The 19,377-nt window shown below is 50.1% G+C and overlaps 1 protein-coding gene across 2 annotated transcripts in view; it reads left to right on the top strand.

Moving 5' to 3' along the window:
• Positions 1-19,377, top strand: part of NUP98 (nucleoporin 98) — a 34,810-nt gene that overhangs the window by 6,089 nt on the left and 9,344 nt on the right. Inside the window, exons 8-24 of one of the 2 annotated variants that reach the window (XM_026049132.1) lie at positions 391-531; positions 1,071-1,158; positions 2,715-2,807; positions 3,177-3,317; positions 4,173-4,306; positions 4,679-4,866; positions 5,658-5,774; positions 6,290-6,594; positions 7,694-7,807; positions 8,480-8,618; positions 8,905-9,082; positions 9,415-9,579; positions 14,521-14,700; positions 15,434-15,587; positions 16,156-16,570; positions 17,527-17,756; positions 18,957-19,229. In XM_026049132.1, coding sequence (XP_025904917.1) covers positions 391-531; positions 1,071-1,158; positions 2,715-2,807; positions 3,177-3,317; positions 4,173-4,306; positions 4,679-4,866; positions 5,658-5,774; positions 6,290-6,594; positions 7,694-7,807; positions 8,480-8,618; positions 8,905-9,082; positions 9,415-9,579; positions 14,521-14,700; positions 15,434-15,587; positions 16,156-16,570; positions 17,527-17,756; positions 18,957-19,229 — 3,055 coding nt within the window. The remainder of the gene's footprint in view (positions 1-390; positions 532-1,070; positions 1,159-2,714; positions 2,808-3,176; positions 3,318-4,172; positions 4,307-4,678; positions 4,867-5,657; positions 5,775-6,289; positions 6,595-7,693; positions 7,808-8,479; positions 8,619-8,904; positions 9,083-9,414; positions 9,580-14,520; positions 14,701-15,433; positions 15,588-16,155; positions 16,571-17,526; positions 17,757-18,956; positions 19,230-19,377) is intronic. The other variant, XM_026049133.1, reaches the window with a different exon arrangement.

Raw genomic sequence — 19,377 nt, 5'->3', positions numbered from 1 at the left:
GTGGCCGTGGGGAAGAACTTGTTTGGTGGGAGGGTGCCCGAGCCCTGGTTGAGGCTGCCCAGGGAGGCTGCGGAGGCTCCTGCTCTGGAGACCTTCCCAACGCGCCGGGMTGGAGCGGGTGCCCCRTGCTCYGGGTGTCCCTGCTGGAGCAGGGGCTGKWCKGGRTGATCCCTAGGGATCCTTGTYAMCYTCAGCCCTTCTGTGATCCTGTGAAATGCTCCTTCCCAGAACAGTGAATTCTTTGATTGAAGCATCATTCTCCCCCTCCTCCCCCCATGTCAAAAGGAAATAACTGTCACTTTATTAACTGACCCTTGGCCCTGTTCAGATCATCCGTGCTATACCATATATAACATTGCAGTCCTTTTTCAACGCAATTTATGTTTGTAGGGTCTCTTTGGGGCAACCCAGCCCTCCCAGCCCGGAGGTCTGTTTGGAACAGCTGCCAATACAAATGCTGGGACTGGATTTGGGACTGGAACTGGTCTCTTTGGACAGCCTAACACGGGAGGATTTGGTGTTGGCGGTTCGGTACGTCCGTGCCTTTGTGCTGAAAGCTAAGATTAATWAAACACGCAAACCCGCTCCTTCTGGAGTCCTGTGCTCTGTAGTGACCTCTGCTSAAGTAGTGTTGAAAGAATAAAGATGTCTAAGGTGCAGAAGGGTTTGCTAAAAATTGTATTGCTAAAGTCACGAATACAGTTACTGGTGGTATGGAAATAGAGAATAACAAACACTGTTGTCTTGAGTGACTGAAGACAGCGAGAGCAAACATCTGTAGGGCTGGAAATGCAGGTGTTTAAATTGCACTACCCCAAATTGGCTTTTTTCTTCAGCATGAGTCTGTTTAGTTTTGCTGTATTCTGTGTGGAGGTGGGTCAAGGAGATAAAATACCCCTTGGTGGAAGGTGTTTGTTGTGTGGGACTAGTGCATGTGGCTGCTGTAGGGTGTCCACAGTGGGGATTGCTCTTGTGCTTGCTCTAGTTCTGCTTTCTTGCCRGCAAAGAAGCATCCTGTAATTCTTGCTCTCAGTGCACCTGGTTTTGACCTGGAGCTCTCTTCCTTTCAGACGCTGTTTGGCAACAAACCTGCTGGATTTGGGACCACCACGACCAGCGCTCCCTCCTTCGGCACAACCACTGGCGGCGGCCTCTTTGGTAASCAACCCACCCCGACCTTAGGAACCAATCCAAACCCTTCCAGTTTTGGTACACGTAAAGAGGGGCATTCGATCACTTAGAATTACACTGCATATRCCACACAGCAGGCTGCTGAATATGGTACAGCAAAGGGTTACGAATGCTCAGATTCTCAGGTAAGACGCCTGAGAGTGGCTCTGGTGCTGGTTGTACCTTCCCTCCTGCTGGTGCACCCTGGATTGGAAGGTAAATGGGTAAAAATACCATCGTTTTGGGGTAGTGCTGAAGAAATTCCAACCTGCAATTGCAAAGTGTTGAAGCCACAACCGATATGTTGTGGTCACAGAGGAACCCTGAAGGAAATGGGCTAGAAACAGTCAGAATGGTGCCTGTAACTCAACGACAGAGCATGAGGAGATCTTGCTCTGGGGCAAATGGAGCTGCCTGTGTAATTTTTAGCCGGTAGCCATCCTCTTTCCCAAGAACACGATRAAGCAGAAGCTCCTCAGGAACCGTGTGGTGTTCTGTTGCCCCCAGCCCTGGTGTTAGGGAACGAACGTGGTCAAGCAGAACAAGCGGGCACTGATGGCTCAAGTCAGTGATGTGCTTAAAAGCTTCTTTTGAAAGCTCTTTTTTTGAATATTTAAGGCATTGACATCCGTTTRGGTATCTCAAAGTCTAAAAAGCAGCTATCCTGCTATAGCAGCCTCCTATGAAAGAAGGGAAGGAACTGATTTGTTCTCTCTGGCAGCATCTTTGCAGAGATGTTATTTTGTGGTGTCCAAGCTTGGACAAACAGTCCATCATGACCCTTTTTATTTGAGAAAAATCACTTGTAGGTCCCATATTCTGCTGTTGACTGAGACTAGGTAGCCACGTTACAGGCAGCCCTGGCACCTTTGAGCAGTGAAYGATGCTGATGCCAGTGTCTTAATTTCCCTGCACTGCTTGCAGTGGTGCAACAGCTTACCCAAAGGTATTTCTCATCTCAGTTCAGGACTGCAGTTTCCTAGCTTTATTTAGTCTTATTTGTGTGTGTRCTAATCAGTGCTTTAATTGGATGGTTTCCCAATCTTAAATTTAAGCAATTTGTCTAGCATTAGATGAGCATTGTACTTTCTTACCACTAAATATGGCACTGAACTGTGTGCACCTGCCAGTCTGCTTTGTCAGTAAGAGTCAGACATATCTGTGTGGTATAAGCAGTGTAAAATGGGGTTTGTTCCAGTTTGAGAAACTTTCCTGCATCTTATTTGTCACCAAACGCAGACCCGTGGGGTCCTTTCTGACCTTCAATAAAATACTGAAGTCTTAAGTATCTAAAAAGGCAAGAAAGTGTTTTTCTGTGCTTGTTTATTCAATACTACATTCATAGGTCCARATGTGTTGTAATACCCTTGAAGATCTCTTATTTGTTAGAATTTAACCTCAGTTGTTGGAAATGGTGCATGAAATATGGCCTTAATCACGGTAGAGCTCTCTGCGAGCAGGGGATTCTTTCTTGCTCTAGATAACTTTCCCCCTTTTCCCTCTTGTCACGTCTTTAGATTAACGAGCTGCTTCTGTCCTCGCAGGCTTCGGCGCCAACACTGCTGGCAATAGTTTGTTTGGAAATAAGCCCGCGACGGGGACGCTGGGGACAGGCCTGGGGACAGGCTTTGGCACAGGTGAGCAGGCTGGCAGCCGGGGCGGTGGCTCTTCTTGGGGTGAGCTCGTGAATCTTATATCAGCTCAGAAAGCTGATGGTCTTAAGCTGGACTCTGTGCCAATGGGTCCTGCTGCCATCGAGAGCAGCAAGAGCAGCATTGCTGGCGGTGGGGCTGATGCTTCAGAAACCTCGTGGCATCCCCTGTGTGCCTGCAGGCTCCCCAGTGATCCCATTTTGGGGAATCTGTTCCTCTAACCTCAGTGCTGTAGCATTCACGGRCAGGTTGAACCATCCTTGCAACTAGCAGATGATTTCCTTTGTGATATGAATTGCCTTCTAAACTTCTCTACAGTTCTRTGGTAAATAACACTTGTCTTTTTCCCCTTAGCTCTCGGGGCTGGGCAGACTTCTTTATTTGGGAATACGCAGCCGAAACTGGGTGGAACGCTGGGAACGGGAGCGTTCGGAGCCCCAGGATTCAACACGTCAACAGCTACTCTGGGGTTTGGAGCTCCCCAGCCTGCTGTGGGTAAGTGTGTGCTGACCCAAGTGTCKCTGCTGCCTCCTGCCTTGAGATGTGCCTGAGCATCACCCCAAATCCTCTAGGGAGGAAGGCAAAATGTCTGAGCAGGTCTCTGTTGTCTGCAGCAACATGGACCGTGTTCGGAAAAGCCTCTTCAGGCTGATTGTCCTTTAAGTAGTTCAGTGGTGTCTGTCTAACATCAATAGCTGCATCTGTTTTAGAGCTGCATCTTCAAAATCACAAAGATATTTCCCYACGCTGTGTGTGGGGCAGCAAAAGAAAAGGCTTACCAAGAAAAAATGAAGGGCACTGTGCTGGTAGCTTCTTAAATAGTTCCAACTAGGTGAGTTAGAGGGATTGGCTCAACAAAGCTCTTCCCTTGGCCAAATGAGTGGCCTTTAATTTGAGGCTCTCCTGCAGTTCTGCCAACTGCAATGTGTGCCCCTCCAGCTGTCCCAATCTTCTTTTGGGGCACATCTGGACACTTGGAATGGKGTGTGTAGACTTGTTGCTCCAGCTCGGAGGCTCTTCTGTCAGGGGAACGATTTCTAAAGGCAGGAGCAACACCCCAGAACTACCCCCTTGCTTGCCCAGACTTGCTCTGCTGCTGCTCTTCACTCAGGTCCTGTTGAGCACAGTTGTAGATTTTGATGCCCAAGAGGAGTGCAAGGACTTCCCTCCTCCTCCAGTGCCATGTAGGAAATGGTCACTGAAGTGCCAGGGAAGGAATCCTGAAGTCTGTGTGTAAATCAGAATTCATTAAGGAGGTCTTTGGGGAAGATAGCTCTACTAATAGAACCAAGGTGGGTTRTATTAAAATGAATTCTGGAGTTTGTATGAAAGCTGTCGTTCCTCCCGCAGCATTGACGGACCCGAACGCGTCGGCGGCGCAGCAGGCAGTGCTTCAGCAGCACCTCAACAGCTTGACCTACTCGCCCTTCGGCGACTCCCCGCTCTTCCGAAACCCCATGTCAGATCCAAAGAAAAAGGAAGAGGTGGGTGCCCATGGAACTGGTGGGTCGGGATTTGAAGGGATGTTCCTGTGTTGGGATCTCTGTCGTATCTAGTGGCTGCTTGTGCCTTGCAGGACCCTAAAACTGCATTCAGAGTGGCTTCCTCTGCTGCTTTTGGCAGTTTGGAAGCCTGAGCTTTTGAGTTCTTGGGTTTCCTGCTGCCAGTTGGGAATAAAGGGGTGCAATTGTAGATATTAACGTGGAATTATTTTGGTAATTCATGTGAGCTTTGATTATGACAAAGACACGTTTTGTCCTGCCAGTTTAGAGAAAACAAGTTCCTTTTTTTTTCTTTTTAATTTTTTTTTTATTTCAAATGGTGGGAAAATTCACTTCTATATCTCACTCTTTCAGAGGCTGAAGCCAACCAACCCGGCAGCCCAGAAGGCCTTAACGACGCCCACGCACTACAAACTGACCCCTCGCCCCGCGACCAGGGTGCGACCGAAGGCTCTGCAGACGGCCGGCTCTGCCAAGTCCCACCTCTTCGACGGCCTCGATGACGACGAGCCCTCCTTGTCCAACGGGGCCTTCATGCCCAAGTTAGTCCCTTTTGTGTCCCTTGGAGGGAAAGGGCGGCGCAAGAAGAAAATGACCTCCTGAAAAGTGCCTTTCCACAATATCCTCCTTTGTTTTCCTTGGCCATATCAGCGTAACAAATAACCTCCTGATACCTTTGTTTGAAAAGGGGTACGGCCAAAAGTTACAGCTTCGCCTGAAGCTTTTGGGCAGGTTGGATGTCCTCTTCTAAGGCTCTGACCACCTGAAGTAAATTCCTTTACTACCTCCCCTGACTGCAAGGGAGTGGGTGACCTGGTTCAAACATGAACAGTAAAATTGGGTCTGTGTCATTTGGAGGCGAGTGGTTATTGCAGAGAGGATGCAAATGGTCGGCCTTAATTGGTGGCTTCAGTTAATCTGTTGATTGAGCTCATCCTGTGACTGGAATGAAACTGCCTATAAGGTCAGCTATAAATTATTAGGAGGAATGAAGACACTATAACACTTGTTTCTGAAACCAAATCTCATCAGGTTTGTTAATGTAGCTTAGCATGAAGGCAGTTTCTGATATTTTCATAACCTAACACTGGTTCTTCATAYGTTTGCCTCTGTTATACCCATTTAGAAACCGGTGCCTTGAATGGCATTCTGAAAATATATGTATTTTCTATTAGTAAGGCAGCTATTGCAGTGCTCAAATAGAAGACTTCATCCGTCATGATGGTGGGAACAGATCTTACACAGCTCCCAGTAACTGGATCTGTCGAATTAACCATGCAGCATGTATTTAAACAGTGGATCTAACTAAACTCCTCTTTCCTGTTTTTTTAAGGAAAAGCATCAAAAAGTTGGTTTTGAAAAACCTCAACAATAGCAACCTGTTTTCACCTGTCAGTCGTGAAAACGAAGACCTGGCTTCTCCGTCAGAGTATCCCGAGAACGGAGACCGGTATGTTGATTCATGCTCATGAGAAATGCAAGCTRGTTATGGTTTTCCAGCATGTTTTCCAGCACGTTTTGAGTGAAGTAGGTAGTCTTTTTTTCTAAGGAATGTCGTCTTAGCTGCTCATTAAAGATGAGCTCACTTATTGCTGGAGATTCCCTTCCCTTAAACTAGCCCTCTGCTCTTCCTGTGAGCTCGGAAGCGAGTCCTTTTCCTCCAAACCCAGGAATTCAGAGGGATGTTTTTCTTTTCCGCGCTCTCCATTGCCCAAGCAAGAAACCAAGTGTTTGAGTCCTTCCCCGGGTTTTTCAGCGGCTTGTATTGGGAATCCCAGGTTAGATGCAGAATTCCAGAGGTGTTTTGACAGGTGCAGAGTAAAGGGGAATAACTGCTTCCCTGGCACTGCGCCTTAGGTGGTGGTGCTGTCTGCTGCTTATATGGAAAGAAATTTGGGGTTTAGACCAGTCTTAGTYCCCCTGAGTCTTCAGTCTCCCAACTAGCTAAGCTTCGTCCTTCTGTAGGTTCTTCTTGTCGGTGCCTCCTGATGAAAACCACAGGCAAGACGGCGAACGCGAGGAAGAGGAGGATCAGCACGAGGTGACGAGGTTCTACACGAACCCCATTGCCAAGCCCATCCCGCAGACGCCCGAGAGCGCCGCGCACCGGCACCAGAACAGCGTGGACGACACCCTCGTGGCGCTCAACATGCGGGTGGCCCTGCGCAACGGCCTGGAAGGCAGCAGCGAGGACGCCTCCTTTCACGATGATTCCCTGCAGGACGAGCGTGAGGAGGAGGCAGAAACTGTGCATCACCTGCATCCTGCAGGTTGGCCTGGGGTTATTTCCCTTTTCTCCTTGTCTTCAGAGCCCGTATCTTGCTTCCCAGTCTCTTACTTAGTGCAGAAAATCCTTTTACYGGAGCAGAGCAATCCAAATTCGTCAGCTGCTCTTCTGTTGCATTGCCCACTGTATGGGAGATGGGGAGAGGAAGAGGAACCAGTGTGTAATTGTGCTCTAGTAGTGGGCAGAGTTGATTACCAGCTAAGACCACAATCTTAGGGTTATGACTCCCTTAAAATTGTACTGCTTGCTCGTTCTCAACACATCAGAGATTCCTAAAAAAAGAAATGGAATAGAGATGAGGGTTTTGCCACTGTACAGACCCRTTCCTCGGTATTTCCTCAATTCTAGTCTCAGGGTATAGTGAAATTGGAATAGAGAAGTGTGAAAAGGTGATGAGGGRTCTGAATAACTTAGTTTATCTAAGGCTTTTAGAGCAGGAGAGAGCTGAGGCCACGTGCCCGTCGGGAGCAGGTGACTGGAGTGGGTTATCAAGTGTCACGTTCAAAAGACATCTCTCTTCAYGAATGTCACCTAACCTAGCTGCCCTGGTGACAAGTTGTGGATGTAAAAAGCTTAATTATATTTTAAATTATTAATCAAATCATTAGATCATTCATCAAATGAACGGATGAGGAAGCTTTGGAGCCTGGTAAAGGGAAAAGATGCTACATGGTAGTCAGCAGGTGCCCGAGCTTCCAGCTGTTAAAACTGGGAGAGTAATTGTGTTGAGTGTTGCTGTGAGAGCTCCGTGCTGCACATTTGCTGCCTCTGAGCACGACAGAATTGTGGTCGTGCTTGTCTGCAATAGCTGGACACCGTAGTAGGGTTTCCTGCTGCCTCTGAGCATGACAGGGTCGTGGTTGTGCTCATCTGCAACAGCCTGACCCCACACTTGGGTTTGCAGTTTGCAAAGGCAGCTGTGTAGTTAATAGGCTTGGCTTCCCCTGCACTAATTCTCAGTGCATTTGGAGTCTTCAGCTGTCCAGTGTGTGAAAGGAAGGGAATGAGATTTTTTTCATGGCCAAAGCTGGTAGTTTTGCAGCCGTGGAGTTCTCAGCCGTTCCGAATGTCCCCTCTTGCAGGAATCGTTCTGACGAGAGCTGGCTACTACACCATCCCGTCCCTGGAGGAGCTGGCCCGCCTCACCAGCGACCGCAACGAGTGCATCGTCAGCGACTTCACCATCGGCCGCAAAGGTAGCCGCGCCGCCCGTACCTTCCCTGCGTATAAACCCCTGCAAACTGCATCTGCTTCCTACCTCCAGCAGGGCTGGAAGCAGCTCCCTGCACTGGGAACAACTTGCATCCAAGACCCATAATTCTGCAGAGCCCTCGCCTTAACTACCTCTGTTAGGGGCTCACGTGTTGCTCTCCCTGAGCTTTTCAGAGGCTTCTGCAGCTCTTAAGATGTTGTCAAGCAGGGAAATTGTGCAAGTGAAGCCTGCTGGAGCATGGGTGCTGGACTGATGGTAGTTGTTTCCTCTCAGCTTTATTTGAGCTTGCTGGGCTCAACCTGAACAGTGTTCTTCATTGCTTTTACTTTATTGGGATTTTAAAAACTCATGTTATATATACTGGTTTTTAAAGCACATTCTCTAAAAGCGTTGTAAAACTGAGGGTATAGCTCTCTAGTTACGTTGCTCACGTGAATAACCAAATAGCTTTTTGTTACACTCAATTCTTTAGTACAAATAGTAAAATAGTTGCTAAATCTTCAGTATTTTCACACTGAAGGAGTCCGCACCTTGTACCCTGCGCTGGAGACATGACCAAGCTGGCTGGTCAGCTGGGGACGAGTACAGCAGGAACTCGGGTTCTCGAGGTGCAGACTGTGACTTTTGGCCAAATTTCACTTTTTTCTTATTTCAGGTTACGGCTCAATTTACTTTGAAGGAGAAGTGAACCTAACAAACCTGAATTTGGATGACATAGTGCATATCCGTAGGAAAGAAGTGATTGTTTACCCTGACGATGAGAGGAAGCCACCCATTGGTGAAGGATTAAATAGGTAACCTAGAGTTGTGGGGGTTTTGGGGGTGTTCTTTTATTTAATATACTGCCTAGACGGGGTAAGAGTATCTTACCACCTGTGTTTCCAGAAAGCTATGAATAAAGCAGCTTTGGGGGGCATATTTTCAGATTACGACACTGCAGAGTTTYTGCAGGTTTTGCAGCAGAATTATTGCAGTTTTTGAAGTGAAACTCAAAATATTTGAGCCCCCCTATTCAGTTCTTAGCTCCCATATGTGTGTTCTAGTAGCTTCACCTCAGTTTTGTGTTCCTCTGTTTCCCAGGCGAGCTGAAGTTACGTTAGATGGAGTCTGGCCTACGGATAAAACATCTCGTTGCTTGATAAAAAGCCCCGAACGGTTAGCGGAGATGAATTACGAAGGCAGACTAGAGGCCGTGTCCCGAAAACAGGGAGCTCGCTTCAAGGAATACCGCCCAGAGACCGGATCATGGGTGTTTAAGGTAACTTCTGTTCTCCTAGCTGTGAATTGACTTCAGGCTACTGGTATTTTCTGCATGTGGGACTCTCCTGAGAACTTGCAATTCCAAAAAATTACTAAGTTTGTTGAATATTTTTAAGTCAACTAAATTTATGTTAAATGTTTTTCAAGTCAACTTCAACTGCAGTGCAGACCGCGCTAACCAGAGCAGCAGAAACCTCTTTGGCTCCAAAACCTGCCTGCAGCAGCTATCCTTGGTCTGCACTAGGTTGAAATTGTGTCCCAAGTGTCGYGCTTACGGCACCTGATGTCCCGTCCCCCAGCAGTGACAGCCTTGCCCTTCTCACCACGCAGGTGGCCCACTTCTCCAAGTACGGCTTGCAAGATTCCGACGAGGAAGAGGAGGAGCAGCCTTCCAAGGCGGACGCCAAGAAGTTGAAAACGGCTCCCGTGCCACCCCCGGGACATCTGCAGCCCCAGCAAATGACCCTAAACGGCAAGCCAACACCTCCATCCCAGGTAGAAGGAGGATGATGACTAAAAGCAGATTGCTAAAGCCAAGTTGGAAGACTAGCTGGTTGCCTAGGGCAGGGTTGTTAATGCAGCAAGTAGCCTGGAAGCAGAAGAGCAAAACCTCACATAAACTTCAGCCTGGGTCGCTCTTCGGGCTCTTAAATAAGTGTTTGCATGTTCTTTCTCATTAATTACTTGAAACTTCGTCCTGAGGATATAAGGTGGGGACGGGGGAAGACTTTAAACCCTTGTTTCTTGTTTAGAGTGGGGACTAGATAGAATCTGGCATATTTACATCACCTGTGGAAGAAAACCTGCTCTTGTGAATGTTGATGATTGATTATACGCTATATAACTATGACCCCKTGCTCTGCCTACGTTGAAAATGACTTTGTGCAATAACATGACTCAATACATGACTTATAAAGCATACGGTCTTGCATGCTATTTTGAGAACGTGCTCTATTTTTAATTAAAAATCCAGCATATGACCAGCCTTAGAGTAGGTTAAGCGCATCGAGGTGGAGTGTGCTTGGAAGCTCTGGAGCTTTGGAAAACTTTCACGACAGGTATTTTGTGAGAGAACGTTTCAGCCTTAGAGGGAAGSTTCCTCCTTTCACCAGTAACCCCTTCATTACTAGTGTTTACTCGTTTTAGTTGGACTTTTTTTTYCCCCCCATGTGTTTAAGGGGGAATCTAATTGCAGCCAATACACTCCCGTTTCCAAATTTAGTTGGTACAGACGCCGTCGGTTAAATCGGGACCTGCTTTGCCGTGGGCAGGAAAACAGTGGCACTTACAGGAGGGAACATATCCCTTACAATAGCATTCCTGGTAAACATCCTTCAAACTACYTATACCTTGTTGAAATTACTCGTTATCAAGCAGGATGCAAATGCAGAGAGCAGAAGGATGCAAATCCAGGGAGCAGAAGCCTTTTTCTACCCAGAAAAAGCAGGTTATTTTCTGTCTAGTGGTGGCAGCCCGAGCAGTYGCCGTGTGCAGGAGGGCTGAGCAGAAGGGTATTTAACAGCCACGCAGTGTTTGCAGGGAGGCTTTTGTTCCTGTTTCCAAGCAGCCTTTCCGTTCTACCCTCCAGTAACCTGTGAGTGCAGTGAAATGAGATCCTCGAGCACGCTGCAGTGTGGACCGACCGAGGAGCCACGGAAGCAGGGCAGGACAGATCCATTTCTGGATCTGCAGAGGCAAAGCAGGACAAGCAGCCGCTTCCAAGGCAGGATTGTGGGATCCTCGTCCTCCTTCCTGGGCTGGTGCCTCCTCGAGAGCGGCACTACCGTGTTCCTGTGCTGCCTCGTGCAGCCTTTACAGCCCCGGACAGGGCTGCTCACAGTGCCACAGGAAACACTCCCGTTATCATCCTTATCTTATTCCTGCAAGCAAGGTGGGATGGAGCATTTAGGACTGGGCTCAGGACGAAGGGCTCTGCTCGCAGCAGCTTCCTGAGATATTTCAGTGCAGCCACAGGATTCGGGTGGCAGGGGCTGGGTCACCGAGTTGATGGGAAGCCGGTGCCAGCACAGGCTGCGCTTAGCAGAGCGCCTGCTGGGGAGCATCCCAGTGAATTCCCACCTCCTTTGTGGTRGGGAATCCGCAAATACTAACTAGACACGTACAACTGCTGCACTGCCATCAGTTTTGCTGCTACGGTGGTTGATTATTCACTAATTCGATAGCGAGTTATTAAACTTGCTATTTCAAGCTGGTGTGTAAAACTAGATTCCTTAAGTATTTCTTAGATTGGAACACATCTAACAGGCTTGTGTGTCTGTACGTCCTCACCATCTTCTTGCTGAGGTTGTGGGGACCAGAGCTGATGTTTCCAGCAGGAAAAAAAATACTAGGAACACACAGGGCTCACCTCGGTTTCTCTTGTAGGCTGCAATACGCTTGGCCAAAACGCATCCAGGCAGGCAGAGGTTTGATTCTGCAAATGCAGCAAGCATCTAGCTCTGTTTCCATAAACACTGGGAAACAAGGGAGCTTGGCTTGGAAGCCTGCCAAAATCTTGGCACGTAAAGCGCTTGGAAATCGTATTCCTGGGTCTGAGGGAGGTGTTGAGGATCTAGGGTGGTTTTCCTCCCTCCCTAACTGGAGCGCTAATGAATTTGTTAGGGGGGCAAGGTTACACCAGGGACCTTGCTGCATTAAAGCACAATGAGGGAAGCAGGGAACTGTTGAGGATGACCGTGTTTGACTTGTAAATTTGGCTTGTGCGCTGTAAACACATGGAGAGACCACGGGTTGACTTTGTYTGCAAGCCTGGCGGTAAGCTCAGTCTTCTTGGATCTCCTGCTTTAATTTTATCTGCCTAATCTTGATATCCTTTATCATGTTTCTTGGCCACTTCTCATGAAAAATGAAGAGAAATTTAGTGGATTTAACTTCCTTAGCATGATTTCCAAGGGCCTGCCTTCCTTGCTGAGATGCATGTCCACATGTGTGAGCAGATGGGGTAGCGCTGCAGTGGATGTCTGTTGTGGAACCTGCTGAGGAACCAGGTGGTGTTAGACCTGACCTGATGCTAGGTCAGCACAAGCATCAGGCAAGGCCTTCAAGGAACAGCGAGAAGCTTCACAGGCCCTGTTCTTCACAGGGGCTTCAGCCTCTTGGGTCTCTGCTGGAGAGGAACACAGCAGGGCACAAGCAGCCTGGGAGGTTCCCAGAGTGATGATGGTGCTTGTGGTGACTTCAGTAGGGCTTTTGACAGGGTCTTCTGTCCCATCCTCCCAGGCAAATCGATGCATTGCAGGCTAGCTGGTCAGTAGGGTTGGAAAGCYGGCTGAACCACTGGGTTTGAGTCATGATTAGTGACACAAGGTCCCGCTGGGGGACGCGTGGTGTCCCTCAGGGCTCAGTACTGGGGCCGATGCTATTGAGAGTGATGACCTGGACTGGATGCACCCTCAGCAAGTGGGCAGAAGATGGGAGCTAGGGAGGGGTGGCCCTTGCACTGGCTGGTTGCATTGCCCTTCAGAGGGATCCTGGCAGTTGGGAGACATGAGTAGAGCAGAACCTGGTGAGATGCAGCACAGGGAGCTGCAAAGTCCCCCTCTTGAAGAGAAGCAACCCATGGACCAGTGCGGAAGATGGGGCTGGAGAGTGTGGATCTTACCCATGTTGTGAGAGGGTGCGAAGAAGACAAAGGCAGGATCTTCTCCGTGATGGCCATTGACAGAAGGAGAGGCAGCAGGCGCACGCCAGAGCCCAGGATGCTCTTGCTGAGCAAAAGAGAGCAAGGATGAWGAAGATGATGGACTGGAGCAGCTCTTGTGTGAGGAGAGCCCGAGCGAGCGGGGCCTGTTGAGGCYGGAGAAGAGGWGGCCGAGAGGGSASCTGGTCAGTGTGTGCAAGCASCCGAGGGGAGGATGGAGGCAGGAAGGGGCCAAGCTCTTGTGGGTGGTGGCCAGGGGCAGGCCAAGGGGCAGTGGGTGCAGGTTGGAGGCCGGGCAGCTCCATGTGGCCGTGGGGAAGAACTTGTTTGGTGGGAGGGTGCCCGAGCCCTGSTTGAGGCTGCCCAGGGAGGCTGCRGAGGCTCCTGCTCTGGAGACCTTCCCACCGCGCCGGGMTGGAGCGGGTGCCCCGTGCTCYGGGTGTCCCTGCTGGRCKGGRTGATCCCTAGGGATCCCTGTCACCCTCAGCCATTCTCTGATCATCTGAAAACTTCTTGGCTTGACGAGTCTCCACTGTTGGAGCTCCAGGCAAGCYGCAGAAGCTCCTTTGAAGCCCCCTGTGCTGCAGTTCCATGCTCACCCCAGAGCAGTCTGCAAGCCGTGGCCACCAGAACCCAAACGAGCAGCACCCGCGACCCCTCCGCGGGACCCCCGTCCCAAAGCACCGGGCTCAGCACCCACCAGAGCCACCCCAGTAACCACAAACCAGGGGTTATGGAGCAGTGGGATGGACGGGAGGGTCCCAGCAACCCAAGCTCCACATTCATGGCAAGAGCTCCCACGTTCCCTGCTCCTGCAGGGGATTTGTGTCCAAGCTGCAGCCTCAAGTTACTCAAGATGTGTGGAGGCATCTCAGCTTCACCCTAAAGATGATCCAGTTGACACAAACCTCTAATAAAGAGAATTTCCTTCCTTAAGGGCTTATTTTATTGCTATGTGGCTTTGGGAAAATGATAAAATGAGCTTTTCTCCTGCCTTGAACTAGCAGTACAGATGAGAAACTTAATCTTGGATTAAGACAATATTTAGCTTTCTAACTGCTCTTGGGCTGGAGGTCAGCAGAATATCCCTAGAAATCCCATAGCTTCGAGTATCCTGGTATTCAAGTAATCAAAGTTCCATCTTCCTGGTTAAGAGCAAAGCAGAGCTGCTCGCAGGTGCCTGTGTGCACCCAGTGTCACCCAGGTGAGCAGGGCACAACCTCACCGAGCTGCTCCTTCCCCATGGTTGATGTTCAGGGCGTTCGCTGAGCAGAAGATGGTCAAGGCTGGTAGCTCCGTGCCACTCACCTGGCTCTTGGCCACCACTGGTGCCACCAGCTCTGTGGAGAGTGGCACCACTGGTGCCACCAGCTCTGCTGCCTGTAAAGTGGTCGCTCCCTCATGTAAATGTCCCAGCATGAGCTTGGGCACGGGATAACTTGGACTTTATGTAATAATATCATGAGGAAGGAGGGGAGGAAGGCAGTAAGCACAGGCTCTTGTTGGGCACGTCAGAATGGGTAGCTGAGTAGGGTGGTTGGCAAACTATGAGGGCAAAACTACCTAATTCTTCCTTCTGTTGGACTTCAGCCTGCACTGTTACGTTTCAGTTCCAAAGAAAACTTGAGTAGGGTCGTTAATCTGTAAATTGAGCGTAGGATTTTGGCGTCAACGAGGGAGTTTGTTCTGCAGGCGGTTGTTGAAGCTGCTCAACAGCCTCGCCCGGCCAAGCACTGGAGCCTCTCGGCTCACGCGGCTTCTGCCTGTGTCCGCAGCCCCCAGAAGTGGAGCAGCTGGGCCGGGTGCTGGAGCTGGACAGCGACATGGCAGACATCACCCAGGAGCTGCCGGAGCCGGCGGCGCCGCGCGCGGGCGCCGCGCCGGAGGAGCCCGAGGCGCTGCCGGCCTCCACTCACATAGCCTCCACGCTGGGCATCAACCCGCACGTCCTGCAGGTGAGCGGCACTTCCCTCCTCCAAAGGAACTTGGACCTTCCTGTCGCTAAGTCCTCAATTTGTCTTCACGGGGCTGTGTATGTTCCAGCTTCTTCCAACCTGCGTTATCGCTATGGTGTCATTGCCTTGAGCATTAAATTTCTTCTTTGGGAAGCCTTTATAGTCATAAAGCTCAATGCAGAAATAAAACATATCTTAAAACCAGAAGCCAGGTTTTAAAATCCCATGGAGCATGGGAAACGTGAGAACTAAACAGATAATTAGCCAGAACGAGTCAGAACTGCCTGGATTGTAGGGATAATTAAACTGCAAGACTAGGAAGTTTGTGCGGGCTCACGTAGCAGCAGGATGACTGGGTTTGTTTGGGGTTTCCTTTTTTTGTGGGGAAGAACAGCAGTTTGAACATTTGTGTGCTTCTGCCTCCACTTTTAATTTGTAAGAAAACATAAACTTGGAGTTTTCAACCATTACTCAAAAAGGTAGGTAGACAGAGCGGCAGAACTAAGTAAGATCTTAACTTTTCCTATCGTGGCATTGGGATGAGTTGGAAGTAGTCCTGGCTTAACTGTTAGCTTGTCGAAGAGATAAGCTCGCTTCCAGTTCTCTGGAATCACGTACCTTAGCTGTTGCCTGGGCTTCATGGCGTGATTTGGTCCCACACAACGTTTGGAAGTTATYTTTGTTGGGAAAAGAGCTGTTAGTGATGGTTAACGAGCAGGCTTCATCTCTCTAGATCATGAAAGCCTCCTTGCTTGCTGATGACGACGATATGGACTTGATCCTGGATCCTTATCCTGGGAAGCAGCTCACAAAAACGGATACCTCTCAGGAGATTTGCTCGCCCAGGCTCCCTATTTCAGCGTCGCAAGGACACAAGAAACACTCAGGTATCGTGAGAAACCACATGGAGTGTGAAGAAAGAGTTGAATTCCAGCACTCATAGGGAAGATCCTGTCTTTGGCTGGATACTGGGCCAGGGTATTGGTATAGAACTGGCCCAGTATTGATATAAAACTATATACCAAAATATACAGTTGTGTGCTGACTGCTTTCAACTCCAATAATATATATATATTATCCCACATATATATATATGTATATTTATATACGCTGGACTAAAAGGGCAGATAGGAGAGATTTCCACGGGAACAGTTTCAGCCCTGAGATGTCTCGGTTCTAACGGTACCTCCACGAGCACCGGTTGAATGGGTTTTCACTTTGGAAATGGCAGATTTGGGGGTGGTTCTCACACGTGCGTTGTTGTTGATGCAACGCCACGCACTTAGCGTGGACAGCGCAGCATAGGACGTGCACGATGGGCTTGGAATGACCATCGTGGTCCGTAGCGAGTATTTCACTGCTTGCTTCAGAAATACTGAAATATTTTCAGAATACATTGCTGCAAACTGAGTAGCCTGTTGATTTAAATATATTCTTCGTTCTTTTCCCTTCCAGTCGGCGGTCTGTTGCAGTCAAAATTCGCCAGCGTGTTTTCCCGCCAGCCGAGCCCTCCTCAGGACTTCCGAGGGCCCCAGGCTCTGAGCAGCCCTTCTGCTGCGCCCTGGTCGGTGACTTCCCCGCTGGCGCCCGCCTTCTCGGTGCCTTCCGCGGCTCCCGAGGTGCCCATGAAAACAGTGGGCGTCCGCCGGCAGCAGGGGCTGGTCCCGCTGGAAAGATCCGTCACCTTCGGGAAGGGGAAGATGCTCATGGACATGGCGCTCTTCATGGGGCGCTCGTTTCGTGTCGGTTGGGGCCCCAACTGGACGCTGGTTCATAGCGGGGATCAGTTGAGCGGCGCGAGCGCAGCCGATGACCTTCAGTGCGAGCCTGTGGAATACGGATTCCTGCCGACTCCTGTTGCACCCAAATCGTGAGTGGTGTTTTCCCTCGGGATGACCGGAGGGCTCGGCTCCATGCTTGCCTTGCAAGGAATCCTGATGACGTTGCCGCTGTTGGTTTGGTTTGGAGAGTCACTTTGATGTTCTTTCAGATAGGCAGAAGTGCTGCAGGGTGTTAGATTTAGCCAGGGAGATCTCACGGAATCCCAGGATGGTTGAGGTTGGAAGGGACCTCTAGGGATCATCTAGTCCAACCTTCCTGCTCCAGCAGGGACACATGGAGCACCTGGCACAGGGTGGCGTCCAGCTGGGTTTTGGTGACCTCCAGAGCAGGAGGCTCCACAACCTCCTTCAGGCTGCTGTTTTATAAAACAATCCACATGTCATAACAGGAATATCCGTGGATATAGAGCAGTTTTATAGAATAAGGAAATAGCCACATGATTCAGCACAGGGTTGAAGCGAAATCTGGTAACAGTTTTCCTGGAAGCTTCTACTCAGCTGCCGGTATCTTTACTACCCAGGAAACTTCTTGCTTAACTTTTGAGTTCTCTGATGCCTTCAGTTTTGCTACAGCAAAGTTCTCCTGAGCTGTGTGTACCTGGGCTTGACTGGAATTTATTTAGGTGTTTCATCTTCAGGTCTCCTAGGTGCCTGTTCAGTAGATGTTTCCCAGCACGTCTGGTTTGGGCAGGAACAAGGTTTGCTCACAGAATGGGTTAGGGGTTGGTGAGGTTTGCTGGCACCTTCAGGGTCCTGGAAGGACCCAATCCTGGGAGATCTGTTTGCTAAAGTCTGGTTCTGGATCCCCGACTAGGTAAACAGATCCTTTAGTCCCAGCTGCTGCTCCTTGGATCACATGTCTTACTGTCATTTTGTTAACATCTAGGACAAGCTGCMGGATACTGGCACTGTGGGTGCCGTTCCCTTGCATGGAAAATAATCCAGAACTTCTCTTGATTTGATTTTTTTTTCCTTTTATCTCCAGACTCACAGAATCTTCTTTCAAGGTTCACGTGGAGAAGCTGAGCTTAGAACAAAGGAAGATAGGCAGAGACAAACATCTGTATCTCTTTCCCCTGGAGATCAAGCTGAAACACAGCACTGTCCATATGGATGAAGAGTGTCCTCTTCTAGCACCCAATCCRGGAGTTTCTGTTATTCATGACTATGTCGATTGGGTCAGAGAGGCGTCTCTTTACCTTGCCGAAACGGAAAGTGAGTACTGAATAATCCTTTTCCTACTGGGAAGCTGTAGAACCGTCCAGTTCAGTTCAACTTCAGGTTGCATCAGGGCCGTGAAATGTGAATTAAAGAATCACAGAATTTTTGAGATTGGAAGGGACCTCTAGAGATCATCTAGTCCAACCTTCCTGCTCCAGCAGGGACACCCAGAGCAGGTGGCACAGGGTGGCATCCAGGTGGGTTTTGGAGACCTCCAGAGCAGAAGACTCCACAGCCTTCCTGGGCAGCCTGTTCCAGGGCTCGGGCACCCTCACAGTGAAGAAGTTCCTCCTCACCTGGAGATGGAACCTCCTGCGTTGCAGCTTGCACCCATTACCCCTTGTCCTATTGCTGGCCACCAATGAAAAGAACTTGTCCCCTTCTTCACTGCATTCTCCCTTCCTGAACTTATACATGTTCATCAGATCCCCTCTCAGCCTTCTCTTCCCCAGAGAGAACAGGCCCACTTCACTCAGTCTCTCCTCGTACGAGAGATGTTCCATTCCCTTAATCATCCTGGTTGCCCTTCTCTGGACCCTCTCGAGAAGCTCCACGTCCCTCTTATASTGGGGAGCCCAGAGCTGCCCGCAGTACTCCAGGTGCGGCCTCCCCAGGGCTGAGCAGAGGGGCAGGATCCCCTCCCTTGACCTGCTGGCAACGTCCTCCTGATGCAGCCAGGATCCCATTGGCCTCCTTGGCCACGAGGGCCCACTGCTCACTCATGGTCACCTTGGTGTCCCCAGGACTCCCAGGCAGGTCAACCCCCAATCTGTGCTGGTGCCTGTGGCTATTCCTGCCCAGGTGCAGGACCCTGCACTTGTCCTCATTGAACCTCATGAGGTTCCTCTCTGCCCAAGAGAGGAACATCATTCCTCTCTGCCCAAGAGAGGAATCTCCCTAACAATAGGATATCCTTCTATGCTGTGATACACGACCAGGATGCTCTGATACTCTGATATTCTTCTTGACAGGGTGGGTGACAGAGCACTGGAACAGGCTGTCCAGAGCGGTGGTGGAGTCTCCTTCTTTGGAGATCTTTAAAACCTGCTTGGACGCAGCCCTGTGCTCTAGGTGACCCTGCATGAGCAGGGGGGTTGCACTAGATGATCTCTGAGGCCCTTCCCACCTTAAGCATTCTATAATACGAGTGCTCTGTTCTTCTCTTTGTACCCCACGTGCCTCACTCTGCCCCAGCAGCTGTGGTGAAGCCCTGGTGCCTGACGTGGACGTTATGCGAAGCCATCTGGGGGAACCTGCGGGAGCTGGAGGCCAGCCTGGAGGAGCCCAGCGAGTACGTGCTGGCGCTGGAGCGCCGGAGGGCCTTCTCCCGCTGGCTCGCGCGCACGGCGGCGGCGCGCGTCGACGACGAGGTGTCCCTGGCCCGCCACGACAGCCCCGTCGACGCCGTCTTCAGCTGCCTGACGGGCAGGAGGATCGGGGAGGCTTGCAGGCTGGCGCAGCAGGCGGGTGAGCGGCGCGSGGCGCCCCTCGGGCTGTCCCTTGGGTCTAGGGCACCGTGGGGAACGTGGTTCAGGAGACTTAGACTTTGGCCAGACTCTCTAATTCTTAGACTTAGACTTTGGCCAGGCTCTCTAATTCTTAGACTTTGGCCAGG

Source organism: Nothoprocta perdicaria, unplaced genomic scaffold (genome assembly GCF_003342845.1).
Source record: "Nothoprocta perdicaria isolate Ctin4 unplaced genomic scaffold, notPer1 scaffold_595, whole genome shotgun sequence".
Classification (NCBI taxonomy): domain Eukaryota; kingdom Metazoa; phylum Chordata; class Aves; order Tinamiformes; family Tinamidae; genus Nothoprocta; species Nothoprocta perdicaria.
This window is presented reverse-complemented; position numbering and strand designations above follow the sequence as displayed.